The sequence below is a fragment of the Geospiza fortis genome, unplaced genomic scaffold, assembly GCF_000277835.1.
Source record: "Geospiza fortis unplaced genomic scaffold, GeoFor_1.0 scaffold154, whole genome shotgun sequence".
Classification (NCBI taxonomy): domain Eukaryota; kingdom Metazoa; phylum Chordata; class Aves; order Passeriformes; family Thraupidae; genus Geospiza; species Geospiza fortis.
Window position 1 is genome coordinate 1606917 of NW_005054397.1, and position 24219 is coordinate 1631135.

General features: G+C 39.3%; 1 protein-coding gene across 1 annotated transcript in view; it reads left to right on the forward strand.

The window, feature by feature from the left end:
- The first annotated feature begins 1513 nt into the window (after positions 1 to 1513).
- MYLK4 (myosin light chain kinase family member 4) overlaps positions 1514 to 24219 on the forward strand; it is a 31502-nt gene continuing 8796 nt past the window's right edge. Inside the window, exons 1-8 of the mRNA XM_005425834.2 lie at positions 1514 to 2546; positions 13474 to 13540; positions 13988 to 14459; positions 15338 to 15357; positions 19666 to 19771; positions 20627 to 20720; positions 21756 to 21865; positions 22981 to 23122. Of these exons, the coding sequence (XP_005425891.1) occupies positions 1902 to 2546; positions 13474 to 13540; positions 13988 to 14459; positions 15338 to 15357; positions 19666 to 19771; positions 20627 to 20720; positions 21756 to 21865; positions 22981 to 23122 (1656 nt within the window). The 5' untranslated portion in view covers positions 1514 to 1901. The remainder of the gene's footprint in view (positions 2547 to 13473; positions 13541 to 13987; positions 14460 to 15337; positions 15358 to 19665; positions 19772 to 20626; positions 20721 to 21755; positions 21866 to 22980; positions 23123 to 24219) is intronic.

The window sequence follows — 24219 nt, forward strand, 5'->3', positions numbered from 1 at the left end:
TTCCTCTTTTTTTAACTGATGTCCTGTATTATTCTTTTCATGAAATAGAGATATTTAAACTCTTTTTTTTTTTTTTTAATCCTGTTTCCTATTATTAAAAATAGTTAACCTTCTCAGTGAATATGCTGTGCACAGAAACACATGATCATCACTTCTTGGTAATGTCTGTTATTTAAAGAAGAGATTTCAGTCCATATTTTAGGGTCATGCATGAACACATTTCACTTTCACTTGCAGTAACATGCTGATCCCAGAAGGTGACAAATGTGCTTATGAACCTGCAGTAACCAGAGAACAAGCTCCTGAATTAGCTTATCCTTATCAACACTGACTAAATGTTGAATCACAAATGGTTGTGGGAGAATGCCTTTGGAAGCTTTTGGAAATTGCAGCTGTGATTGACTCTAAAAGACATGTTTGTCACCTAAAATTGAAGGGAAGACCATGCAATTTTGAAAGACTATCTAGTGTGTTAGGTATTCAGAACTCACTATGTCCCTTACCTAATTATCCCTCATGCTCCCTGTTTAAAGGATGGAGAAACTGAGGTTGGCAAAAGAAATAGTTCACAGGGATCACAAAAGAAGCTCTTGATCCTTTGAGCAGAGCAACAATCTGGCTAACTTCATGCATTTATTTCTATAAAAGATGTGGCAACAATGCAGACTGACCTATGTGTGGTCAATCTATGATAGTCATTTGTCCAAGGTAGCTATTTCTTTGTGTTTCAGAGGCAGCCTGTCTCCATCAAGCTGATCCATATTGATTTACTTCTTGCTCCTGTGGAGTATAGCTGACTTGAGAAATTCTGGTTTTATACTTTTTTTAAATTCTGTTTTTATTTTTCTAACCAACATGAAAGATGTTCAACAATTCTGACCTACCCTTAGGGGAAACCTGTTCCCAGTAATGAAATTTCTTTTTTGTTCAATGTTGTCTTTCTGAAAGAAACAAAGGTTTTTTGCAAAAGCAAAACTTAAATATACTATTTGAGCTAGGAATATTAATCACTGATCATGAGACATTTACTGTCAGGCAAACAAAGAAAAGAGCTGAGTCTCTATCAAATGTTCTATTTTTGTATTTGGATGACCAGATGATAGTAAAACATAAGCCTCTTAATTTGTGACAAATTAGAACAGCCTTGATAAATACAGAACTAAATACAGAACTAAATGAAGATATTAGCTATGGAGATAATTGTGCCTATGATGGCTGTGTGGTAGCTGAGACATAGGATAGGGGTCTATTCTTATTTTCAGAATATTTGCATCCCAGCATCTCCCTGTTTTATTTTCTTTAATGTATTTGTTTTTTAACCACTCTAGTGACTTCCTGCCTGGTGTAACAGGCTTTTCAAGGAATAGAAATTTTCATCTGAAAAGTTTACCTTAAAACAGCAATTTCAAGAAGCCACATTTAAGTTCCCTGTAGGGACCCTTATTCTTTTCAGAGCAGGGATCACATTACATACTAGGCTTTTGAAAAGCAACAACACCACTGCCAAAGCGTCACTACCCTTAATGACTTCTCACATATCGCGTAGCCTTTTTGCTGTCAAATGCCATTGGAGTGCAAGTAGTTTGGTCCTTGATAGGGCTGATGTCACTGAACTGAGTGCATTTAGGATCTGCATCTCCATATTCAATTCATTTGAAATAGATAGATAAATATATATGTAAAGAAAAGAATGGATGAAAGGCTTTTTTCTGCTAAATAATTTGGGTGTCTCTTCTCTCTGTTTTAGTCAAATATATGAGAGTAGTTTATAAATTAGTTGAGCTGGAGTTGCCAAACTTGGCTGTATATCTGAGCAGCCTGGATGGAAAGCCTTTGCAACTGATATTGTCCTCAAGCAGCTGATCATCAGAGCATTTCCTTCCCATACCCAAGCCAGCAAAATGACCACATCCAGCAGGCAGAGCTCTTCTACATCTATGGTCAACAACTTGGCCAAAAGATTTGATCCAAACACTTTGCAAAACCAAGGGCCAGGTAATGGAATGGAACCTCCTCAAATTCTTCATGTTGAGAGAAGTGATGTCAGCACATCTGAAAGTTTCAACATCATGGATGTGAAGTTTGCCTCCCTTGAAGAGAAAATTGATAAACTGTTGACTCTGCAAGACAGTGTCCTTAAGAAGCTTAACAGTTTTTCCCAAGAAATCTGTTGCATTGAAAAAGACATGGAGATAGTAAAGGCGGAAACATCTGAACCTGGATCAAGGACAGAAAGAAACAAAAAAATAAGAAATAATGAAGTGAAGAGGCTTTGCCTTAAAATGAAAAAATCTCTTTCTGATATAAACAAGAAAGCTGAGCAGCAGGTTAAAAGGCTAGATGGACTTGAACAAAGTGTTTCTGGACTACAGAAACTTGTAGGACCTCTGGTAGAAAAGGTGAAAACATTAATAATTCATAATTCAAGTGTAAAACATCATGTTAAAAAACGTAAAGTTTGCAAGGCAGGAGCTGGACATCCCTTTAGGATGCACATTTTCTCGGAGACAACAGCTGGTGATCTGCTCAAGAAGAAAAATGAAAAGGTGAGCCCAGGTTTGTGTTTCATCTTGGCAGGAATCATTGCAAGCTACAGATATGTTCTGCTACATACTCAGCTTTTTCATTTTGTTGACATTTAAGAAAGAACAACCAATGTGCTCTAAAAGTGAAAAGTACAAGCTGAGCAAATTATGTGGAAAAAATATAGAAAAATCTACTTGTTATACAGACATTCATTTTTTTTGCTAATTTTTCCTTCGCAGCTGTAAAACATAACAACAAAGAACATAAAAAAGATTGACAGACTTTAGGAGTCTTGGGTCCTGGCCATGAATTTTATAACGATCTTTTCTGGATTTATAATTATCTGGGGGAATCAAGTTGCAGCAGTCGTGATATGGGCACTGGGGTCTAGAGATTAGTGGAACTGGTAAAAAGCCTCCTTGGGTCAGGGCATGTACATATGTTTGTTCTTTATTTCAAGGAACATCTTAAGTGTGCTCTTCCTATCTGGTATTTCTCTCCATTGGTGAGGACTAGGGGACTTCTAAACTGGGATCTGAGGTAGGGTTACTGTAACTGGAGCTGTGGCTTGTGTAAACTTCCCTGGGTAAAAAATGCCTCTGTTACCATAATGAGAGTTTCATCATGTTCTTTAAAGTTCAGATTAAAAGACACCAAAATCTCTTGAAGGACTCTCTTGACTCTAATAAGTTTTTGTAAGGTAGTTTGAATATTCATTTTTGGGGAAGAAAATTAAGGAATTTCTTCTGACAAAGTATGTTGGTATTTAATTAACCACAGTGAACCAAAAAGGTTGCTTTTCATATTTTGTTCTATTTTGCTTGATTTTTTTTCTCTCAAAAAGTCACATGCAGGCTTTACTCTTTGATTCATTTAAAGACTAGTTCTTGAGTTTGTTTTTCTAAAGTTTTTGAGCAGGAAAAACATCGTTTGGAGGTGTTAGTGGAAACAGCATATCTTGAAGAAAAGGAGCACTGCAGCCAATATTACTCAGAATGGCCTGGTCAGCAAACCATATGCTTTTCATCTTGGTTACCCTAAGGCAACCCCACTTCATAGATAGACAAGAAGCATTTGAGCCTTCAAACGAAGCTATAAAAATATCAGTCTGTGCTGAGTAGCAGCAGAGGAGCATCTTGTAAAGCTCAGTCAGCTGAACTGACCGATCTGTCACTGTGTGAGGATATAAATTGTGCAACCTTGTTTCCAGAGCATCATTAACTGAAGAGAAAAATAGCTTCCTTGCCAGAGAAGACTGATAACAAAAATGGTCATTACAGGCTCTTCTTATACATCAGGCTGGACAGGTTTAAAAAAAGGAGTTTCAACAGGAGAGAAGTTTTCTTGTTTTATACAATTCCTTTGATAAGAAAAGATTATTTATTTTGAGCATCTGAGTTAAGGGCTTTTTTTACTTTTCAAAACATCAATGAAATCATCTGTTGTAAAAGCCCCATTGGAGTGAGAGCCACAGGTCATCTCTGGAATGCTGCTGTCACTGCAGTTTGTGGTAGAGACCTACTTATCCCAGTGAAAGTACATACTCATCTAAACTATTTATAAATGTAAACTGAATCAGCCCTGGCATGTTAATGAACTGGCACCTCCTGGAGACCGGAGTAGGTGCAAGGCTCTCTGCAGTAGAAACACGGGGTTGGAGAAAGGAGAGGACCTTGCAAGCTTTGCTAGTGAGTTTGTGGGAACCAATGGGTATAGCTGAACAGGAGGAGCTTGTGCTCCTGACAGGTCAGAGGGGAGACAGGATGGCAGAGATGCAAGTGCCCCCCATGGAGAGTTCAGGGCTATAAAATACCTGGAAGCAGAGGCAAGGGGCCTTGAACATGATGGAAACACAGGTAGCCTACTGACAAAGACCAAATAAAGAGAGGGCCAAGTGGAGTCTCTGTCTTTTTTCCAACAGCAGCTACATTTGTAATTCCCTCACTGATTCATTTTCATTTAGGCAGACTCTTGGCGATGTTGAGTGGCCTTGGTAGGAACTTGCCTAGCATGTGGGCTTAGGAAAGGCAGCATGAGCATGTCTGGAATCATGCTGATGATATTATTATGTTGTTTATATTTTGTTTGTATTATGAGATAGCATACATATGTTAGCTTGTCATTACCTCCTCTCTCTGTGATTTATTAGAAAAGGGCCATCATAAAATTACCAAGCTATCCTATGAACAACAGCTGGCTTTCGTAAACACTTAGTCATCTTAGGTTTAAGTAAAAACAGATTTGAAGTCAGCCCTGCATTAGGAGTAACAGAACATGGAATGATAACCTTCAGCAGAGACTGCTGGGCTTGGCTGTCAGCTTAGTAAGAGACAGTGTGTACCAGCATTTAGGGCAAACAGACTCTCCTCTGGGTGAGAGGGAGGGAACAGGATCTCTGAGCAAGTTCATCAAAGTACTGGTCCATGAGACGCTGCGAAGCTGGTTGCTTGTGCCTCCATATTTGAATTAGATCTACATATTTATCTGTTTATCTATCTGTTTTATGTAGTTGTGGTTAAAGATAAAAGAAAAGCAAAGTAATAAAAAAGAGGAGATTTCACCCTTGCAGAGTTTTACACCTGAAATGCACCACTATCTGGTGACATAGCAATGAACACATTTACCCAAATGTGGAGATACCAATCCTTGTTTCTCTCAACAGGATCTTTGTTCCCATCTCTAGTCCCACACAATGATAGTTTTAAACAGTGCTGACCTTGTAGAAGTGCAAGCTGCCAGGCAGCAAGAACATCATCTCTTGTATCACAGATGGAATTTTTGTGGCAACACTGAGCAACCCTTCAATCCCATTAGACATGCACAGTCCTATTCTGTTTCTGTACAGCCATGAACAAGGCAATCCATTCACTGCAGTTAGCTCAGAAGGACAGAACCCGCTTCTATGCACTAGTGGAGATGATCAGATATTTTGGATTATGTTCCTATTAGTCATCCACCCTACTGCAGCTATGAGTAAATGCCATCTCTTTGTTCTAATAGCTGAGCTGTCTGCAAAATGTTTGTCTGTCCCCAGCCTGGTTCTGCAAAATAATCCAACAATAACTTATGAATGAATTACTAGAAGGTGGTGCAGTAGGTGCCCATGGGCACAACTGGATAAGGCAGTGAATGGTGTTGACCTGCTGCTCACCTGCCTTTCCATCCTTCCTTCTCTAGAGAGGTGCTGCTCTTTGCCTAATGTGGTACTGTTTTTTAAATTTTTCCTAACCGCCTCTTTTTACAGAACCATATTATGTAGAGAGCTGTGAAAGAGGCAGAACAGAGAGGGAAGAGGGGGAATGAGAGAGAGATAAAGAAGGGGTATGAGCAGCTGGGGTGTGTAATTGCTCTCCCAGCATCAGCAGCAGATGTAACAGTTTGCTAATCATAGGCTCCACAGGCACATTTTGTGCTCTTGCAAAATGTAGGGATTGCTCTTTTCTGAAGCAAATTTCTGCTTTCCTGCCTTTTATTGCCATCCTGAAATACCTCCACTGCTTCATACAGAAGCTTGGTTTATTTCTGGTTTGGGTTGAAGTTGTAATATGGTGTAGCTTGGAGACACTTCATGCTTTGTCAATGCTGCCAAATGTCTCCCAGCCGTTTTCCACCGAGGGCAGCATGACCTTATCACCACATGGCTGAGAGGAGTCGTGTGTATTACTTGTCACAAGTAATTACAAGTTATTTTGTTGCTATTGCTGCTCAGGGAAATCAGCAGTTCTACAGTAAGCGCCTTTAAAAGCCTTGAGGTTTTCCTCAAATTCACCTTTTTAAGTAGTCTGTGATAATCCTGTTGAAAATGTTCCTGTCTATAACTCCATTTTCAGTCCTACTTCTTCCACTTATAAAGAAAGAGGGTAAAATAATACTTCACTGATTTCCTCCAAATTAAAGACTTTAGAGATTCTATACTATTAACCCGCAAATACTCATCTGGAGAGTCAGAAAGTCCATTTTGTTGCCATCATAAAGTAGTGTTGAACTTCCTGCAGCTGCCTGCAGGTGACTGTAGCTTTGGTTTCCTGATATTTCTACAGGCTTTGCTGCAGGAATAACAACTTTCAGCAGTTTGGGGCTCTTTCCCACACTAAAGACATGCCAGTGGTGGGAGCTGTGTTTTCTGCTTGAACCCTCTGTACCTCCTGTGCAGGTATCACACTGCAATTGCAGGTCACTGGCTGCTCTAGTAGGAGCCCACAATGAAACTGCTGTTTGCCACATGTGTTTTAAAATCCATTCAGCCTCAGTCTATAACTGTTCTGATTCCTTCATTTTGCCTGCAAATGCTAACAGGTCCCTTATGTATTATTTAAATTCTCTCCAAAATGGCCATGTTCTGTGTATTTTTCATCTTTCAGCCAAATCAGCCAAATATGTGGGAAATGTTTCTTTTTTTGTTTCTATTTTTTTTTTTTTTTTTTTAACCTCTATTTGCAAGAGTTTCTGCTGGGCTGGTGGTTTCAAGGGTAGAGATTTCTGCAGAATCTCAACAGATGGGTTCTCTGTTACTTGGGCAATGCAGCTGGTCAGCACCCACAGGTGCCATTATGCTTGGGAATGCTCTTCTTTCCCTCACGACTGATGCCTTTACTTAAATATGTTCTTGGTAGAAGAATTTCAGCTTTTGAGTGAGTGAACTGCAGTGTATCAGAGTTAAAATTCTCTCTCTGACTGTGAACCAGTCATAAAACTGATATGTTTTCTTAGGACAATGTTTTCATCTTGTTTTGCCCTGTTCTCTCCCTTGCTGACAGCCACAGGAATTGTTTCATGCCTTTTCAATTCATAATGCTGTTTAGCTTTGTTTCCATTTACCCTCAGAACTTGCTATCTGCTGTACAATGTTCCCTGCATAGGATCCCTTCCTGAACACTGTTGGGATTTTGCTGTCTCTACAACCCTGAAAATGTGTGAAATCAAAGTAGACACAGCTAATTTCTAAATAACTACATACCACATTGGATAGCTTTTGGAGCATTACATGAATGCCTACGTGTTATAGTGACCATTGTAGGAATCCATTACAATTCCTTCGCAAAACTAGGGAGACCTCGTGATGAAGATAAAGAGATAACTGATAGGTGCAGGGAAGAAAAGCAAGGCAGTTCATCAGAGAGCAGTCCTGGAACAACAGAAATTTCCTCAAAGAGGTGAGACAGTGGTAGGAGGGGTTGCTCAGGGAGGAATTCTTTTTCCACTGCAGCCATCTAAAATTCACCTTTTGTCATCAGATATCCTAGACATTTGAGCAGCTTTCTGGTAATGACTCATCTCAGCCCCTATCAGAAGGTGTAGGGGTACCATGCCTGACTATTTCCTCTGGCGGGAGAGTGCCATTGCAACTAAATGAGGCGTCTGCACCACACTGAGTTTTAATTACAAGGATGACTGCTCTGAAACACAACTAATTTGGTGCCATCCTGGCAGCATCCTGGGTTTTGCATACACATGCAGCAGTGAGAAGGAATGGAGATGGGTGGACCCAGCAGAGCCTGGAATGAGCCCCACCCCATTCCAGTAGTGGGGTTCTGCATGGTGAGGTGCCACAGAACCATGGTCTGTCTATAAAGGGAAAATTTAAAAAGCCCCAAGCAGGTCTTTCCCCACAACCCAAACCCCCTTCCTGTTAAATGAATTTTTAGGAAACCTCATTTCTGGAGTCAAATTCAAAGTGAGTCATCAAAGCTGTTGGAGATGATTTCTTAAGTCTATAACCCTTTGGATGGAACTCTCCCCACTGTGTGATTTTGGAGAAAAGCTTAGGATGGGCAGTTCATGGAGTCTGAAGGTGTTTGCCATCCATACCATTGCCTGCTTAGATCAGCTGGGTTAGTTAAATTGAGAAATACTCTCTTTACAGTAAGGCTACTTAACTGATACTGTAATTAAAAAAAATTGCCTGAGAATTTTGACAAGTGTGTGATTTATCCCCACAGTTAAAAAGATCGGCCAGTGATTTTGCTTTCGAGATGGATTTTTTTTCTCCTGTGTCACGTTGTGACAATTGTGGAACCCACTTAGGAGGGTGTCCTATTTAATAGTAACGGTAAAAATGTAAAGAGTAGCACGTGGAAGACTTTTAGGGTTATGGCACAGGTGCATTTGAGGCACACGTGCACCCTGTCAGTCAACACACAGGTGAGGAAATTGAGCAGTATATGGAAAGGATAGATGTGAGACTGTCCAATGTGTTGGTAAGAAAAGCAGCTGAATTCTCCAGTACTTGTGCTTGCCTGATGTTGCCCCTTATTTGTTCAGATGAAAAACTCAAAACCAGCAGCGACTGGTTGATTTTATTTCCCAAAGGCAGTGAGAGGACATGTCAAAGCCAGGTAACGCTGAGTGGTCTGGTCCTAGTGGGTGTCTTGGTAGCCTCAGATTTGTCGGTGATTATTACAGGCCTCCGTACATTCCAGAAACATTAAAAGTAAACCAGTCAATTGGAGTTAAACAATCTACCTCCAAAGGCCTTCTTAGGTCTGATAATCCTCTGTTAAGTGACAGTGACTGGACCTCAAGACAAAAGTGAAGATATTTAGAATCAACCTGTCACTGTTAGTGCAACCTGTTGCATCTTCGCTGAGGCCACAGGCTCTGTTGGGAGTCTGGCTGCATGACATGAAAGCCTTTTCTACTCCACAGGGTAAGATCCCCTCTTTTGACAAGAATGGCGTGGTAGAAGTAAGCATCCATTTGAAACAGGATAGCCACAGCTTCTCCAGCACAGCAAACTTCAGTGGGGAACGGACAATGCTTTGTCTTGACTGATTTTCAGCTTCTTCCCTCTCTAGGATGATGCTGTTCTGAGGGATTTTTTCATGCAAAGGTTGTTGCCTCATTACCTATGTATTTTCAAAGCAGCAGGTCACATAAAACTTCTCTTGTATTTCATATTGAGGTAATCATGGTTCTCATGGTTCCGAGCTTATTTTTTGTGTGTGATTAGAAGATGCTTGTAGAGTGAGTTTAGATTTCATAGAAGAATGATTTCTTTATCTAGTTCAAGGAGCTCTATAAAAATCATAAAGGAGTCAAAAATCTTTGCCTGAAGGTAGCAGCAGTTGTTATAGTGTACCAAAAAAATAATGATATGTAAGCAGATGTACCACCTTCCAACAGAAGCAGAATTCCCATGTGTGTGGTTTTTAGCATTTATAAGTTTGTTTCAAAAATACTCTCACTGAATATTTTACACTGCTGAGAGGAGAGGAAGGTCTGTGTATTGAAGAGGAACACGAAAGGGCAGGTGGGGATGGATTCCAGCTTTGGTGGATGGCACAGGAGGCATCACCACGCACGTGGTTTTCCCAAGGTCTCTGCGTTGTGTTCTACACTCTCCTGGGAACTACTGAGGAGATACTGGGAACGCCCTCAGCGATACTGGGAGCACCTTTAGAGGTAAAACCCATGGCTGAGTTCTGGCTGTGAGGGAAACTGATTAATTGCAAACCTCAAGTAACTTAATAATTTTGATAAATAAATGGTGATCAGATCTTACACCAAACCAGGTTATATTGCCATAATACAGCTCTGCAAACTATCAAGAATATGAGAAGGTGACACAGCTAAAGTGTGGTTTAGGCACATGCAAACCTAGGTTTGTGTCTTTGTACTGGGAGATGGAAGCTGAGGATAATGTCTTGGTATAAAATGAAATGTGGTGGGGTGATAAAGGACCTCTAACTGAATGCTTGAGGTTGCTTCATGAGGCCATTCATTACAAAAATTTTTGCAGTAGGAAAAAAAGAATCAAAGAGTTTTATTAGGTGAATAAAAAAATCTGAAAGTTAGCTAAAAAAACATTCCAAAGGCGGGACTGCTGCAGTATAAAGAAGGAATTTAACCATGTAGGACTCATTAAAAAGGAGTCAGATGTCTATAAAAGACATTAATTTCTTGCTGCATTTGAAATTTCAATTAGAATCTATTATATTTATATATTACTGCTTTTTCTTGATTTCTGCAGGTTTCTAAAGTCAATTTAAATAATTTCCAAATTTCCAAATGCTTTTTTTTTTTTCATTGGTCTGTACTGAAATTTCAGCCTCTGGACTATCTCACATTGTTCTTTATCTTCACCTGGGCTTTTATTCTGTTTCTCTTACTTAGGGTCTGGCACTACTCTATGAAATAATATGTTTAAGTCTAGAAAACATATTTTTGAAGACACAATACAAAATTTTGTAGATACAGACACATTTTTGCTGTGGTATACTTTACAGGGTCACAACACTAACTTTGATGTTTAAGCTTTTGTGAAATAAAAGCTTATCCCCTTATCCTCCCCCCCCCCCCCAGCAAGACAAAAATGTGCCACTTTTGGCTTCTACGACTTGGAAAAATTACTGTAGTGCCATTTACCTGATTTTACATATTCAAGTCACTAAAGAAAGGGAAAAAATGTTTTCTACTAAGAAATATTGATTACTGTAATTTCAGAAATTACGGACTGGAAAAAGTCATGTTACATAAGTTTGCGAAGAATAATGCATAAATAAATATGATATTATTAGGGATTAAGTTATAAAGACCCTTAAGAAAGTTCTAACAGACTGAGGGAAGAGGGGTGGTATGAAGAGTAATTAGGTGGGATAGATGTCTTTAACAAGCCACCACACCTTTCAGATGAGATTTTCAAAGAGTGTGATGGCTTTTGGGAATTGTGGGCTCTCAGAGCAGCTGCTCAGCTGCCTGGGGCTGGACGTCACACATGCTCCTGACAAACCACGAGGAGGTCTTTGTACAGCCTGTGGCTGGGATAGGAAGGATACATTGACTTCTGGCAAGTCCAGAGAACTTGGTGAGCCCCCACCCTTTAGAGGGAAGAAATAATGGGCAAAAGGTCTTGTTTTTATTGCCAGGTCAAGATTTGACAAGTTGAAGTCACATGTTTCTACAAACAGCAAAATGTGTAGAAAACTGGGTTGTTCATGTATAGACTGCTCATGTATTTACAGTTATTTCAATATCTAGTCCTTATAGCTGTATTTCTTACTCTAGAGCACTCTTGCCCCTATATTTATTGCAAATTGATTCTGATGGATATCAGTAAATATTTAATTTGTATTATTTTTTTAAAATTCAAATTTGTATGAAGTCCCCATCTGCTTTTGAAATGTCAGAGATCAAAAATGATGGTTGAATAAACAGAGTAGTAATTTATGTAATGGCCTGGCAGTCTCAGGTATTCAGCACTGTCCAGTGTTCCTTCCACTAGATGGATTTTCAAAAGCTGGCTTCTGTATTTCACACCTGCAAACTACAGCAATTTTTAGTTGGAAGTACTGTGTGTCTGCAATTAATTCTGAATGCAGAAGTGAAATCTGGCCTCATGCTTCAAAGAGCTTGAAGGCCATTTCTCTGGTTATTTGCTCAGCTGACTGTGTTTGATCAGAGCTGATGTTCTCAGTGGCACAGAGAGGCTGACATACTTACAGGAATGCGAGTGCATTACTAATTGCCAACACAGTGCAGAATAAATAAGTCTGCGGCTTTTCCCTATTTTTTTTTTTAGTGCTTTTTACGGCATTGGTTGATTCCCTGTGTTCTGTCTGGCAACATTACATTATATTTAAGTTCTGTGGGAACAAGGGTCCGATTTATATTTCAAAGGTATTTACCTTGTTGGTTGTATTGTGGCCTTTCTCGTTTTATGGCCTGCAACTTCCTGGGACAAACTGCATCCAAAATAATTGTCAGTCTCAGGTCTTATGCTTGTATTACATTTTCCTTGTCCCTTGTGGATCAAGATTTTCTGAACAATCCCTGTTGAAATCCATCCATGCAGTTACATCCAGTTTGTCTCAACTCTTTTGGCTTCTCGTGGAATTTCCTTTCCCTTGAACTCTGTTTATAGCGGATACACTTTGCTTTGATTTTGTGCCTATTTTCTCTAAAGCCTGATGAAATTAAAATAAAAAAATAAAGCATAAAAAAATGTGGAGGACCTACCAGAACAAATGTCTCGTAAAGGACTGGTTGGTGCCCAGGGCTGTGGGACTGATCACATGGTTAAGTCACTCAAAATTAAGTGCCTGAGCTTGTACAATATTAAGTGCCTGATATGTACAATAATGCTTTAGCTGGTAGCCCCTCTGGAAAATATTTTGAGGTGAAAGCATTTTTCACACCATGTGGATCTAATAATAGTAATAATGGTGCCAGTTTCATAGCATTGTGAGAGGAAGAAGGTGAAAAAAGGAGCACCGAACCATGTTGTACTGTGGTCACCTTCTGGCAAGTCTCTGAGTGACCAGGAAAAAACACACGGAGCACATAGCATAGAAACAGGAGTTAATATCCACAAAGGTAACAGGAATTCCGGGGGTTTTATGAGGACCCGGATTGGTATGAAGCACCTCTAGATGTCACTGCAACATTGTAAAATGTAAGTAAAAGAAGGACGCAAGCTGAAGTTATGGCTTTTATGCTCCGATTCCTGGTCATGTCTCAGTCAGCCCTTAATAAATTGTTGCATCATTAAAGAAGTCATTACCAAATACTGATTAAACAGCAAGGAACTTTTTGATAAGTGCCAGTAAGATTGTTACCGAACATTTTCCTAGAATATTAAATTTTCCGAGATTTGGTTTAACCTAGTTTTTTAACAGCAAAAGCTAGGGCAGATGATGCCTGAAGCATCCAGCTGATTCCTGGATGCTTCTCTGGTTTAGTCTCTGAGGTTCAGTCCTAATCTTTTTTAGGCTGTTTTTATGGCAACAGTGATGCTGATTACAACCAAGACAATTTCTCTTGCTTTGCACTGCTATCAATTCAATTGGCTTGTAGTGATTAAAATAAAGACTATCATTTATAGGAAATGTGTGAGTTAGAACACAGAGTATTTGCATTTGATAAAAAAAAAATCAGGCTGTGATTTCATGAGGACCGATACAACATGTGCAGTGTATAAATTCACTAATATGTCAATTGCCTTCTTCACAGGTCATCAAAGAAAAGTCACATTTCAGTGAAACAGAAACAAAAGAAAAGAAGCCGCCAGATTCAACAGGTTAGACTACTTTTTTCTCTGATCAATTTCTAGCTCCTAAGAAATAACACAGAAAAAGCCATGACTTTTCTGAGCAACTCCAGTGAAGTTGCTTGAGTTACATGTGTGTTCATCAGCATGAGTGAGCACCGGGTATCCAACTGCTCAAGAAAGTCTTTTGCATCAGGAGTTGAATTGTCAACCTTGACTTCGCTGACAATAACTTCGAGTGAGAGAAACATTTTCTAGTGCTGTATCTCAAAGAAAGCATTTGGGACCCATGAAATCCCAGTTTTAAATAAGTCTTCTCTTGGCCAGGAGACACTTGTACTGACCTTGAAGGTGGGAGAGGAAAACAAATACCTAGCACAAAATTCAACAGATGTTATGCTAAGTGTGCAGCCCTACTTTAATACTGTTGCTGACTATCAGAAAACCACTGACAGATTACTTTGCAATCTCTTATAGATGGGGACATCCAGCAGAGTCAATCCTGCTCTCAGGAAGAGGAAGTTGATAAGCTTAACAAGGAAAATGCCAAGAGGGAAAGCTCCCTTCTTCTTGAAGTGGATCCTCCCGAGTTTCATACTGAAGATTTAGAGGAGAAACAAGAAAGTCTGTCTTTAGAAAGCCATTATGAATATAGGAGAAACTCTTTTCAGGAGTCCTTCACTCCAGAAAAGCAGCAGGAAGAAGATGCTGTTGATGATGCTTGTCAAAAACTAACTGTGCAGGAGATAGAGAGTGAGTCCCCAGCAACTGAGGAGAAGAAGGAACATCAAGTGCCTGAAGATGTACTTGAGGAACAACAAGAGGAGAAAGAGAGTGAAGGGAAGGAAAATGCTGATAAGAGTGAAAAAGGTGCTGAGGAACCACCAGCTCCTTCCCAAAAGGAAGATGAGGCAGAACAAAGTTATGATGAAGAGGTATCAGAGGGAAGGTAAGGTCTGAAACTGAAACTACACATTCTGAAGAGACCTTTGCTTCAGAAAAATGTGTAGTTCAAGTTTCAAGTCAAAGTGGCTGATTAATACAAATATTGGTGAAAATTTAGCCTAATACAAAAGTGAAAAATATGTTTATATCTCTGATCTAAGTGAAATTATACTCTTAAAAAAGACAGGCAAACAATCCATCACACATGGTATTAGCAGTGTGCTGTGGTTGTTTACTTGGGAGATATGTTAGGAACATGGGAATTACGTTATGCTATTCTTTATCTCTGAGGAGAATTCCCCAATGGTTCTGTTTATATACTGCAATGTCATATAACATCAGCAAAATAGATTAGGCCATCTTCCAACTGGGAATTAACTTACTGCAACTGTAGTAATTTAAAAGACAACATGAAAATGTTTAAATAAAATAATAACAATTAATAAAAAATAATAATTAAAAAAATTAAAATTTACCCAGGCAATTGACCTAATTAATTTGTGTACTGCAATTCTATCTTTGCTGGGTTTAATATATAGCCTTTCAGGGAAAAACAGGTTTAAGCCCTCAGGAACCTGTATGAACAAAGGGGAATTTCGGTGCTCTCCCTTTCCTTTAAAGGCGAGATTGATAGCCTAATGTCAAGTTTAGAAGACCTCAGGTGAGGTTTTCAGTAACTGAGAAACATTTTGCTGTCATGATTCATTTAAGGGCCATTTTTATTTCTCAATGTGAATATTAAACCAGTTAATTTTACACCATGAAACAAAGTAGCTTAATGTTATTTGAATGCAATATCTGTGTAGGCGTTTTTCACCTATGTTTCTAAAGTTGCTCTGCTTTAAGTGTATTCTGCACTAATACCATGTTTTGTCCTTGCAGGTGTAAACGCTGTGAAAAAGGTACAGGAAATTCTAGTTCAATCCCTGGGCAGACCTGCCAGTTTGAGCATAGTAGTAGAAGTGAGAATTAAGTGCATGATGAAAGTCTTGTCAAGGATGACAACAAAAAGAGCAGAGTAGTTGCAGAAAGTGCTGATGGCATATGTAAAACTATAAAAAGCTCTTAAAGGAAGTATCTTAAAGGCAAAGCATTTGATTCCCCTGGTATTACGGTGATGAACAGAGACAGAGATCTGTAGAAGAGAAGGATTTTGTGATTCTAATGAGTAGGGGAAAAATATGTGCATGGTAGCTCAGATGAGAAACAGTTTTTCATGGGCTGCATCTTAAGCTGATGAGAAGTAACACGATTCTGCTTGCTTTCATATTAGAGGCTTCTGCTCTGTCAGAAATTATTCAAAATTAATTTGCTTCTGCCACAACTACTCCACTAACACTATTGGAGATAGAGAGTGAGTCCCCAGCAACTGAGGAGAAGAAGGAACATCAAGTGCCTGAAGATGCACTTGAGGAACAACAAGAGGAGAAAGAGAGTGAAGGGAAGGAAAATGCTGATAAGAGTGAAAAAGGTGCTGAGGAAGCACCAGCTCCTTCCCAAAAGGAAGATGAGGCAGAACAAAGTTATGATGAAGAGGTATCAGAGGGAAGGTAAGGTCTGAAACTGAAACTACACATTCTGAAGAGACCTTTGCTTCAGAAAAATGTGTAGTTCGAGTTTCAAGTCAAAGTGGCTGATTAATACAAATATTGGTGAAAATTTAGCCTAATACAAAAGTGAAAAATATGTTTATATCTCTGATCTAAGTGAAATTATACTCTTAAAAAAGACAGGCAAACAATCCATCACACATGGTATTAGCAGTGTGCTGTGGTTGTTTACTTGGGAGATATGTTAGGAACATGGGAATTACGTTATGCTATTCTTTATCTCTGAGGAGAATTCCCCAATGGTTCTGTTTATATACTTCAATGTCATATAACATCAGCAAAATAGATTAGGCCATCTTCCAACTGGGAATTAACTTACTGCAACTGTAGTAATTTAAAAGACAACATGAAAATGTTTAAATAAAATAATAACAATTAATAAAAAATAATAATTAAAAAAATTAAAATTTACCCAGGCAATTGACCTAATTAATTTGTGTACTGCAATTCTATCTTTGCTGGGTTTAATATATAGCCTTTCAGGGAAAAACAGGTTTAAGCCCTCAGGAACCTGTATGAACAAAGGGGAATTTCGGTGCTCTCCCTTTCCTTTAAAGGCGAGATTGATAGCCTAATGTCAAGTTTAGAAGACCTCAGGTGAGGTTTTCAGTAACTGAGAAACATTTTGCTGTCATGATTCATTTAAGGGCCATTTTTATTTCTCAATGTGAATATTAAACCAGTTAATTTTACACCATGAAACAAAGTAGCTTAATGTTATTTGAATGCAATATCTGTGTAGGCGTTTTTCACCTATGTTTCTAAAGTTGCTCTGCTTTAAGTGTATTCTGCACTAATACCATGTTTTGTCCTTGCAGGTGTAAACGCTGTGAAAAAGGTACAGGAAATTCTAGTTCAATCCCTGGGCAGACCTGCCAGTTTGAGCATAGTAGTAGAAGTGAGAATTAAGTGCATGATGAAAGTCTTGTCAAGGATGACAACAAAAAGAGCAGAGTAGTTGCAGAAAGTGCTGATGGCATATGTAAAACTATAAAAAGCTCTTAAAGGAAGTATCTTAAAGGCAAAGCATTTGATTCCCCTGGTATTACGGTGATGAACAGAGACAGAGATCTGTAGAAGAGAAGGATTTTGTGATTCTAATGAGTAGGGGAAAAATATGTGCATGGTAGCTCAGATGAGAAACAGTTTTTCATGGGCTGCATCTTAAGCTGATGAGAAGTAACATGATTCTGCTTGCTTTCATATTAGAGGCTTCTGCTCTGTCAGAAATTATTCAAAATTAATTTGCTTCTGCCACAACTACTCCACTAACACTATTGTCTCTCCCTCTTCTTTTAACAAAAGAACTAAAATCCCTAAGTGTAGAGTGGAGGGAGAAATTATATCAGGTGTGGCAAACTTGGTCACCCTAAGGAAGTGTTAAGAATGTGTGTTAACAGGGAATCTGCAGTGCTGTGGACATAGCCTGAAAAACCAGCTTGCTCATATTCATACTATTGTAATCTGAAGTGAGAACAACTGCAGGCTATAAAGTAAAGAAATACAGACTTTTGTGTGTAAGCCTGAATTATGCTGTTAAACAGTCAGATAAATGGTGCTCACACACTAAACTTTGAAGCAGTGTTCACCATGGTGCGGCAGAGATTTCTAATATTAGACCTCCATCTTGAGAATTTCAGTGGCTATTCCTGTAAATGAAATTATGGCATGTGAGGAGGTGTCCTGAAAGGCTTGGAAATATATGAGTGTGCATGTGCATACACAAGACTCAAGATGAATTTATCTGCTTTGGGAAAGGGGGGAGAGTGTGGGAGGGAAACATTTATTACAGGTTTGTGCTAGGTTTTTGTAGCAGCAAACAGGAGATAATACACTAAAACTTTAAAATCCATAAACTGTTGTGAGCTCTGGGAGATTTTTATGAATGATGTTAAGGTTATAGTGTCTCTGTTGGAGCATCTTTGATCTGCAGTAGGAAATTGTTCTTGAACAGGGAAACATCTCTGGTTTGCAGGAAAAGAAAAATAGAGGGTCTGTCAAGGGGAACATCTTGAAGGCAAAAACTTAAACATAGTTTGGAAAAGCAGTCTGGCGTCTTTAAAAGAATATTTCCTTGCCCAAAGTTTGGTAATGTTTTTAGCTGAGCTTTCAGAAATACATTTTCTTCTGTCACTTACATGCTGGTGCTGATGGAGTTTCTGTTAGAGTCAAATTTTTCCTTAGGTTAGAGGTTTTCTTGGCATTTTTTGGGTCTCAGTAACGTGCAAAGACTCATACTTACAGTAGTGCAATTCAAACTCTGCAGAATCCCAAGTAGGTGGCAAACTTCCAGAAGCCCCAGCTTTTCACAATTCCTTGACCATGAACTAACTTCCTGACCATGTAAGTTATTAACACTGTCAAGAAAAAAATCTAGGTACACAGCTGGTGTCCTGGAAAAATGGACATTCACTGTGAATAAGGACAATCTACTGCCACATTAATGACCAAAGTGTTCCTGCCAGCTACATGCTGTCGTGGGGTTTCTTGTTTGTGTTTTTGATCATTTTCACTGGAGTAATGAATGGTTTTAAAATTGCTCAACAAACCTCACACAAAAAGGAGCTGGCATTCCAAACCAGAGAGCTCATATTGAAACACTGGGGCTGTAGCCCTCCCAGATGGTTGAAGAAGTATTTGTCACCTTGGTCAGCCAAAGGTCACTCTCAGGAGTATCAATCAAATGAAAAACAACTTGGGTATGAAATTGAAGCCACAACTGCCTGCAAAAAGTCCAAATTAGGCATGGAGGGCTGGTCTCCAGCAGGGATTTTGACATCAGGATGGCAGAAAGGTCCAGCATGTGGAGGTCCAGAGAGTAACACCCGAGACCTGCCAAAACTCCATAGCTGCTGCAGTGCAATGTTGGGAACCATTCCTCCTCTGTGCCCCTCTTTACCTTCTATCTGCCATCTTTTTTTAAGGACAGAAATTCTTCAGAGCAACATATGAGAGTTTCCTTGTGTCCTGAGGCATACTGGAAACCCCAAGTGCTGTCCGCCAAGGTGAAACTCCCTCATGTGCACAAGCTCTAAATGTGATCTTTAAAGGTGATGACCACACTGTGGAGAAGGACAAGTTTTGTCAGTCAGTTGAGAAGGGGATTCTTCACTGTCAACACCAAAAGCTAGGAAATAGCCTCTCTTAGCTGGGCCTGCAGGAGAGTTGTTTCTCTTCCTACCCCATCGGGGAGTTACAGTACATACTCGCCTACTAACAGCCCCTGAGGAGGAAAAAATATTTTTAAAAATCAGAGATTAGGCTGAATTGCAGAGGCCCCTTGTGAGTATGAAGCTACATTGGCGTAGTCCAGTGGTCTTCACTTTGCCTCTCCCAACTGTTGTATGAAAGACAATAACTTAAAAAAAGGAGTCCTTGTCTCAGTAGTGTAGCTCCCCAACAACAACCTCTTTTTCTGAGCCAGAGCTTCTGGAATAAAACCCTTGTTCAATAATAGAGAAAGACCTGTCTATAAAGCTTACAGTAAGTGTATTCAGTTCTTAAATGAACTTATCTGGGGAAAAGAGGAACTAAAATATGGGATAGACAAGCACTGCATGTGACCGCTCATATGCTCTCTGTTGGTTTTGTCTTTTTTAGATGATATTCCTACTCCACCAGCACCATTTGATCACCGGATTGTCTCAGCCAAAAGGGTGGGGATCAGCAATTATTATAATGTCAACAAGGATGAAATTCTGGGAGGGTAAGTCTGGTGTAGTAAATCAACTTGGAAAGCAAGGCACAAATTTACAGCCAAGCACCCTGGGAGGTGAATGGAGGCAACATGCCCCACTAGAGCTGAAGTCATGAAAGCCTAAGCTCTTAAAGGGCTTTATAGAGGGACGAAACGAGGAGGCTGGTTTTATAGTGAGGGTGAATTTTGGCTTGCTATTTGGCACCAGCAGTATTGGCCTGTGTTTGGCATTGTTCTAGGCCAGCCAGATGCCCTCAGGCTTTATGACAGGGCTCCTAGGATGCTGAAATACTTTACCTCAAATTACAGTCAGCAGTATGTAGGCACATATTGTAGTCTTCTTCCTCTCAGTGAGTCTCACCCCTGAAAACACATTCTTATTTTCAGATAGATTAACAGGCTGATCTGATAGGCCATGGAGTTACTTATCTCTCGTGCTGTCATTGTTTAGGAGAGTGGGATATTGTAATTTTCATGGCAGCATATTCTTGGATAAGGCTCTGTATCATCAAGAAAACACAACCCTCCCATGGAGGAGAATGATGTGATGGAGAGGGGCAGATGGTGCACAGAAGTAAGCCATTATCCTTACAGTATATCCTTGCCTTTCCTGGGATTAGTCATTGCAGGTTATGAGGTGAGTATAGTGAATCATACAAGTGGGATAGTACCGGATAGAGCACTGTGTGATGCTGATGTGTCTAAATGAGTAGTAGCAAGTACAATCTACACAACAAAATAGCAACAACAGAGGAATTGAAATGAAAGCCAGTAGGGAGAGGATAATTTATCGTTATTCATAGTGTAGTTTACACTCAGAGTTGACACCTGTACCACTGGATGATTGTTTCTCCTTTTTCTTAGAGGGCGTTTTGGGCAAGTGCACAAATGTGAAGAGAAAGCAACAGGTCTCAAGCTGGCAGCCAAAATTATAAAAGCACAAGGTCCAAAACAGAAGGTTGGTGGAAAATTATATTAGTCTTTTGTTCCCCAGTGGATCACACACTGTTCTTCAGCTACGCAGCAGACCATGACCAAGTGTCTCACAAGCCATCACACTCATAGGACCTGCTGCAATACCATTAGTTACAGTTCTATTTCCCTTCTCCTCCAAAACTTCCAATAGCTCATCAAAGTACTATTTTTTGGGGTGTTTTCTGTTTCTTTTAAATGTTATATTATTTTTTCCTTTCTGTTGCTAATTCTAGTCGTGTTTTCTTTAATGGTAAAAACATTTGTCAGGCCTGTGACATAGCGTATTCCCTCCCAAGCACACTGTAGCCTTTGCTGCAATGACTTGATGTCAGTGGGGGCTATGCTGATAGCAGACGTGATCTGGGCACCTGACATCAACACAAATGCAGATGAGAGGAATTAGTCTGGGCTGTTCTGCAACCTCTCAGCCATCTGGGACTGGATTTCACTAGAAAGACATGCATGACATCCTTTGTGCGACATGGGTGTCATTAAGGGCATTCAAGAGTGGGATTTGTCTCAGGTAACTTGGGTTGCTAAGGTATAGCTGTGGCCAAGCTGATCTCTAAGAACCCTTTTATGGTGAATGGAGAGAGACTGACATCATCATTCAGCATGTCTAAAATAGTTGGGTTGAATGGAGGTACTAGTCTCCCTCCTCTGACTGCCAAGTTAGGTTTTGAAGACTGTCCTGGACTTCTCTCAACTTGATTTTGTACACCTACAGCTGTTTGAACAAAATCCCCTTCTGTTTATCTTTTTTCCTTTACATCCCTGGAACCCTGCCTCTTGTCCATGAGGGCTCTCCCCTTCCTTTTCCAGTAAATACCTTATCACTGAAACAACCCCACTCAGGCTCTGAGTTCAGCCCATTAGTTCCTATAGCTTTGACATCTACTGCAGCAGGAGCCCTGAGTTTGGTTACCACGAGAGAAAACATGAAGATTATGTAGATTTGCTTCAAACATACCCTCCCCAGGAAAAAAGTATCTGAAGCAATATTCATGGCTCTTTACAGGATGAAGTAAAAAATGAAATCAATGTCATGAACCAGCTGAATCACGTCAACCTCATCCAGCTATATGATGCTTTTGAATCTAAAAATGATATTGTACTCGTCATGGAATAGTAAGTGTGTTCTTGTCTTTTCCTTTCTGTGTTTATTGCTTTTGCTAGAATTGTCAATTTCCTTCTTGCTTTCTTCTGAAATGAGAAATAGAGCTTCTTACAGGTAGAAAACACATATATGTTCTCATGAACAACAGGAAAAAAAGGGATTTTAAGAGAAAAGTTTTCCCATGCAGCCATTTTTGCATTTTTTCCAGTAGTCTGCCACACTCCTGATGCTGTAAAGCAACTGCTCCAATTGAAGATAGAGTTGTGTTACATATCTTATCTTTAATTTAATACTTTAATTTGTGTCAGCCAAGAAACAAACCTCTTAGAATATCTCCTATTCTGGGAGGCAAACAAGAAGACATCTTACACCAAAGGAGCCAGATGTGGGTGTTGTCCCTAATCCTTATATTGGGTGCCTGAAAGGACAAACCTGCTTTGTATGCCGGGTTATCGGGCTAATTAGGCACAAAATACCTGCCTTAAGCTCAAGTTAAGCAGATGCTGTCTTAAGGAAGCCAAAAAGGCCAAAACTAAAACATTGAAATGTGTGGCAGAAGGGTTCAAAGTTAGGTGAATTTGACTATTCTGGACATTCTCAGATAGTCCTCTGAATTTGGTCTATATGATTAACATATTGCAAAAGAAAAATATCTGTGCACCTATGAGCAGATAAGCTAGAGGCATACTGAAATGTGAAGAGAAATTAAGTAAATTTTGTTGACTTTAGATAGTTTGAGATTGACCTTTTGGATCCTGTCCCTCTTAAACTCAGAGGGAAGAGACCACAGATTTAAATGCAGATTCTCCATCATGTTGTCTTGGTTTTCCATGGAACATCATTAATTTCACTGGTCCAAAATGAGAACTCAAGACAGCATAATATTAAATTTCAAGATGTTCATGGTTTTCAATGGATGAGAGACTGGACTCTTAGGCCTTGAAGAGGTTCAGGCCAGTATGCATCAGAACTCAGATTTCACAAAGTTCAGATTAAAGTACAAGCTCATCTTACTGAACTTGACTGTGAATGATAAAAATAGTCAATAGTGTATTTTCTGCATTAGTGTTACTGTATGGGATGGGATTTGAACTTGGTCATTGCTTTATTGTCTTTTTCTCCTCAGTGTGGAAGGAGGAGAGTTATTTGACCGAATTATTGACGAAAACTACAATTTGACAGAGATGGATACAATCTCGTTCATAAAACAGATCTGCAAGGGAATTCAGTACATGCACCAAATGTACATTCTTCATTTGGATCTCAAGGTAGAGTTTTAAGATATATGTTTTGTGCAATGACAGATGTGGAAATTCCATTCTTAATGGTAGGCCATAAAGCTTAGCAGATTCCTGTGGCAGAAACAACAAAGAGCCTTATTCTGCTTTCCTTATTTCAATGCATATTTACTTTAACCACATTGAGATCAGTTAAATTACTACAGGACTAAGTAAATTAGATGAAAATTGTGGTCATATGTCATCAAGCTTCATAGTGCTTAAATTTTCCACAGAGTGATTTCATAGAAAGCCAGCAGTTGACTACAAATACGTTGCTATTTTTAATTTCAATACTTAGATCCCAAGATATTGTGCAAATATTATTTAATTCAACTGCACAAGATGCATGCTTTACACATCAGCTGTGGGGTGGCAATTGTCCCTGTGTTTTACTATGCAGAAAGGCATGAGTGAGTAGAACTAAATTCAAGGGTCATTCAGGATCAATGTAAGCCCACACAATTTTCTGAGGACTACACTCAAATGCTGTTGTCATGAAAAGGCACCGATAGATAGCCACATTAAGGGAAAGTATATAAAGAGTACTTTCTGAAATGAAAGGAATAAAAATAGTCAGTGGTTAATGTAACAAATACGGCTAGTGTAGCTGAAAGCCCAGAGAAAGGTGGCAGATTCTCTACCATGGACAAGTATCTCTACCATGTACTTGCATATTCTCACTCTGGTCAACAGCAAATGGTCAAGTGACAATCCTTACAAAACATTTGTTATTATTTTTATTAAACTGTACACTTGAGCTGGCTCTTTTTCCCTCAGCCCAATTTTTTATTAAATAATGGACTTGTTTCTTATCTCTGTTTAGTGCAGGAATAAAATGGGATGATGTCTTTAGTTTTATGACTGGCTAGAAAGCTTCCTAGTGATCCCTGAGCTTTACAATACAATAAAAAGAAACGAGTGCACAAGATGGTTTTCTCTTTGGTGAGATTTTTATAACAGCTGCTGGTTTTGGCTTGTAATAACTGAGTTAATATAGTACATCTTTAATGTTGTTAGCATACGTATTATTGCAGTGGTTAAGGAAATGAGCAGATGCTTGTTGGGACCTGCTTCTGTAGCCGATC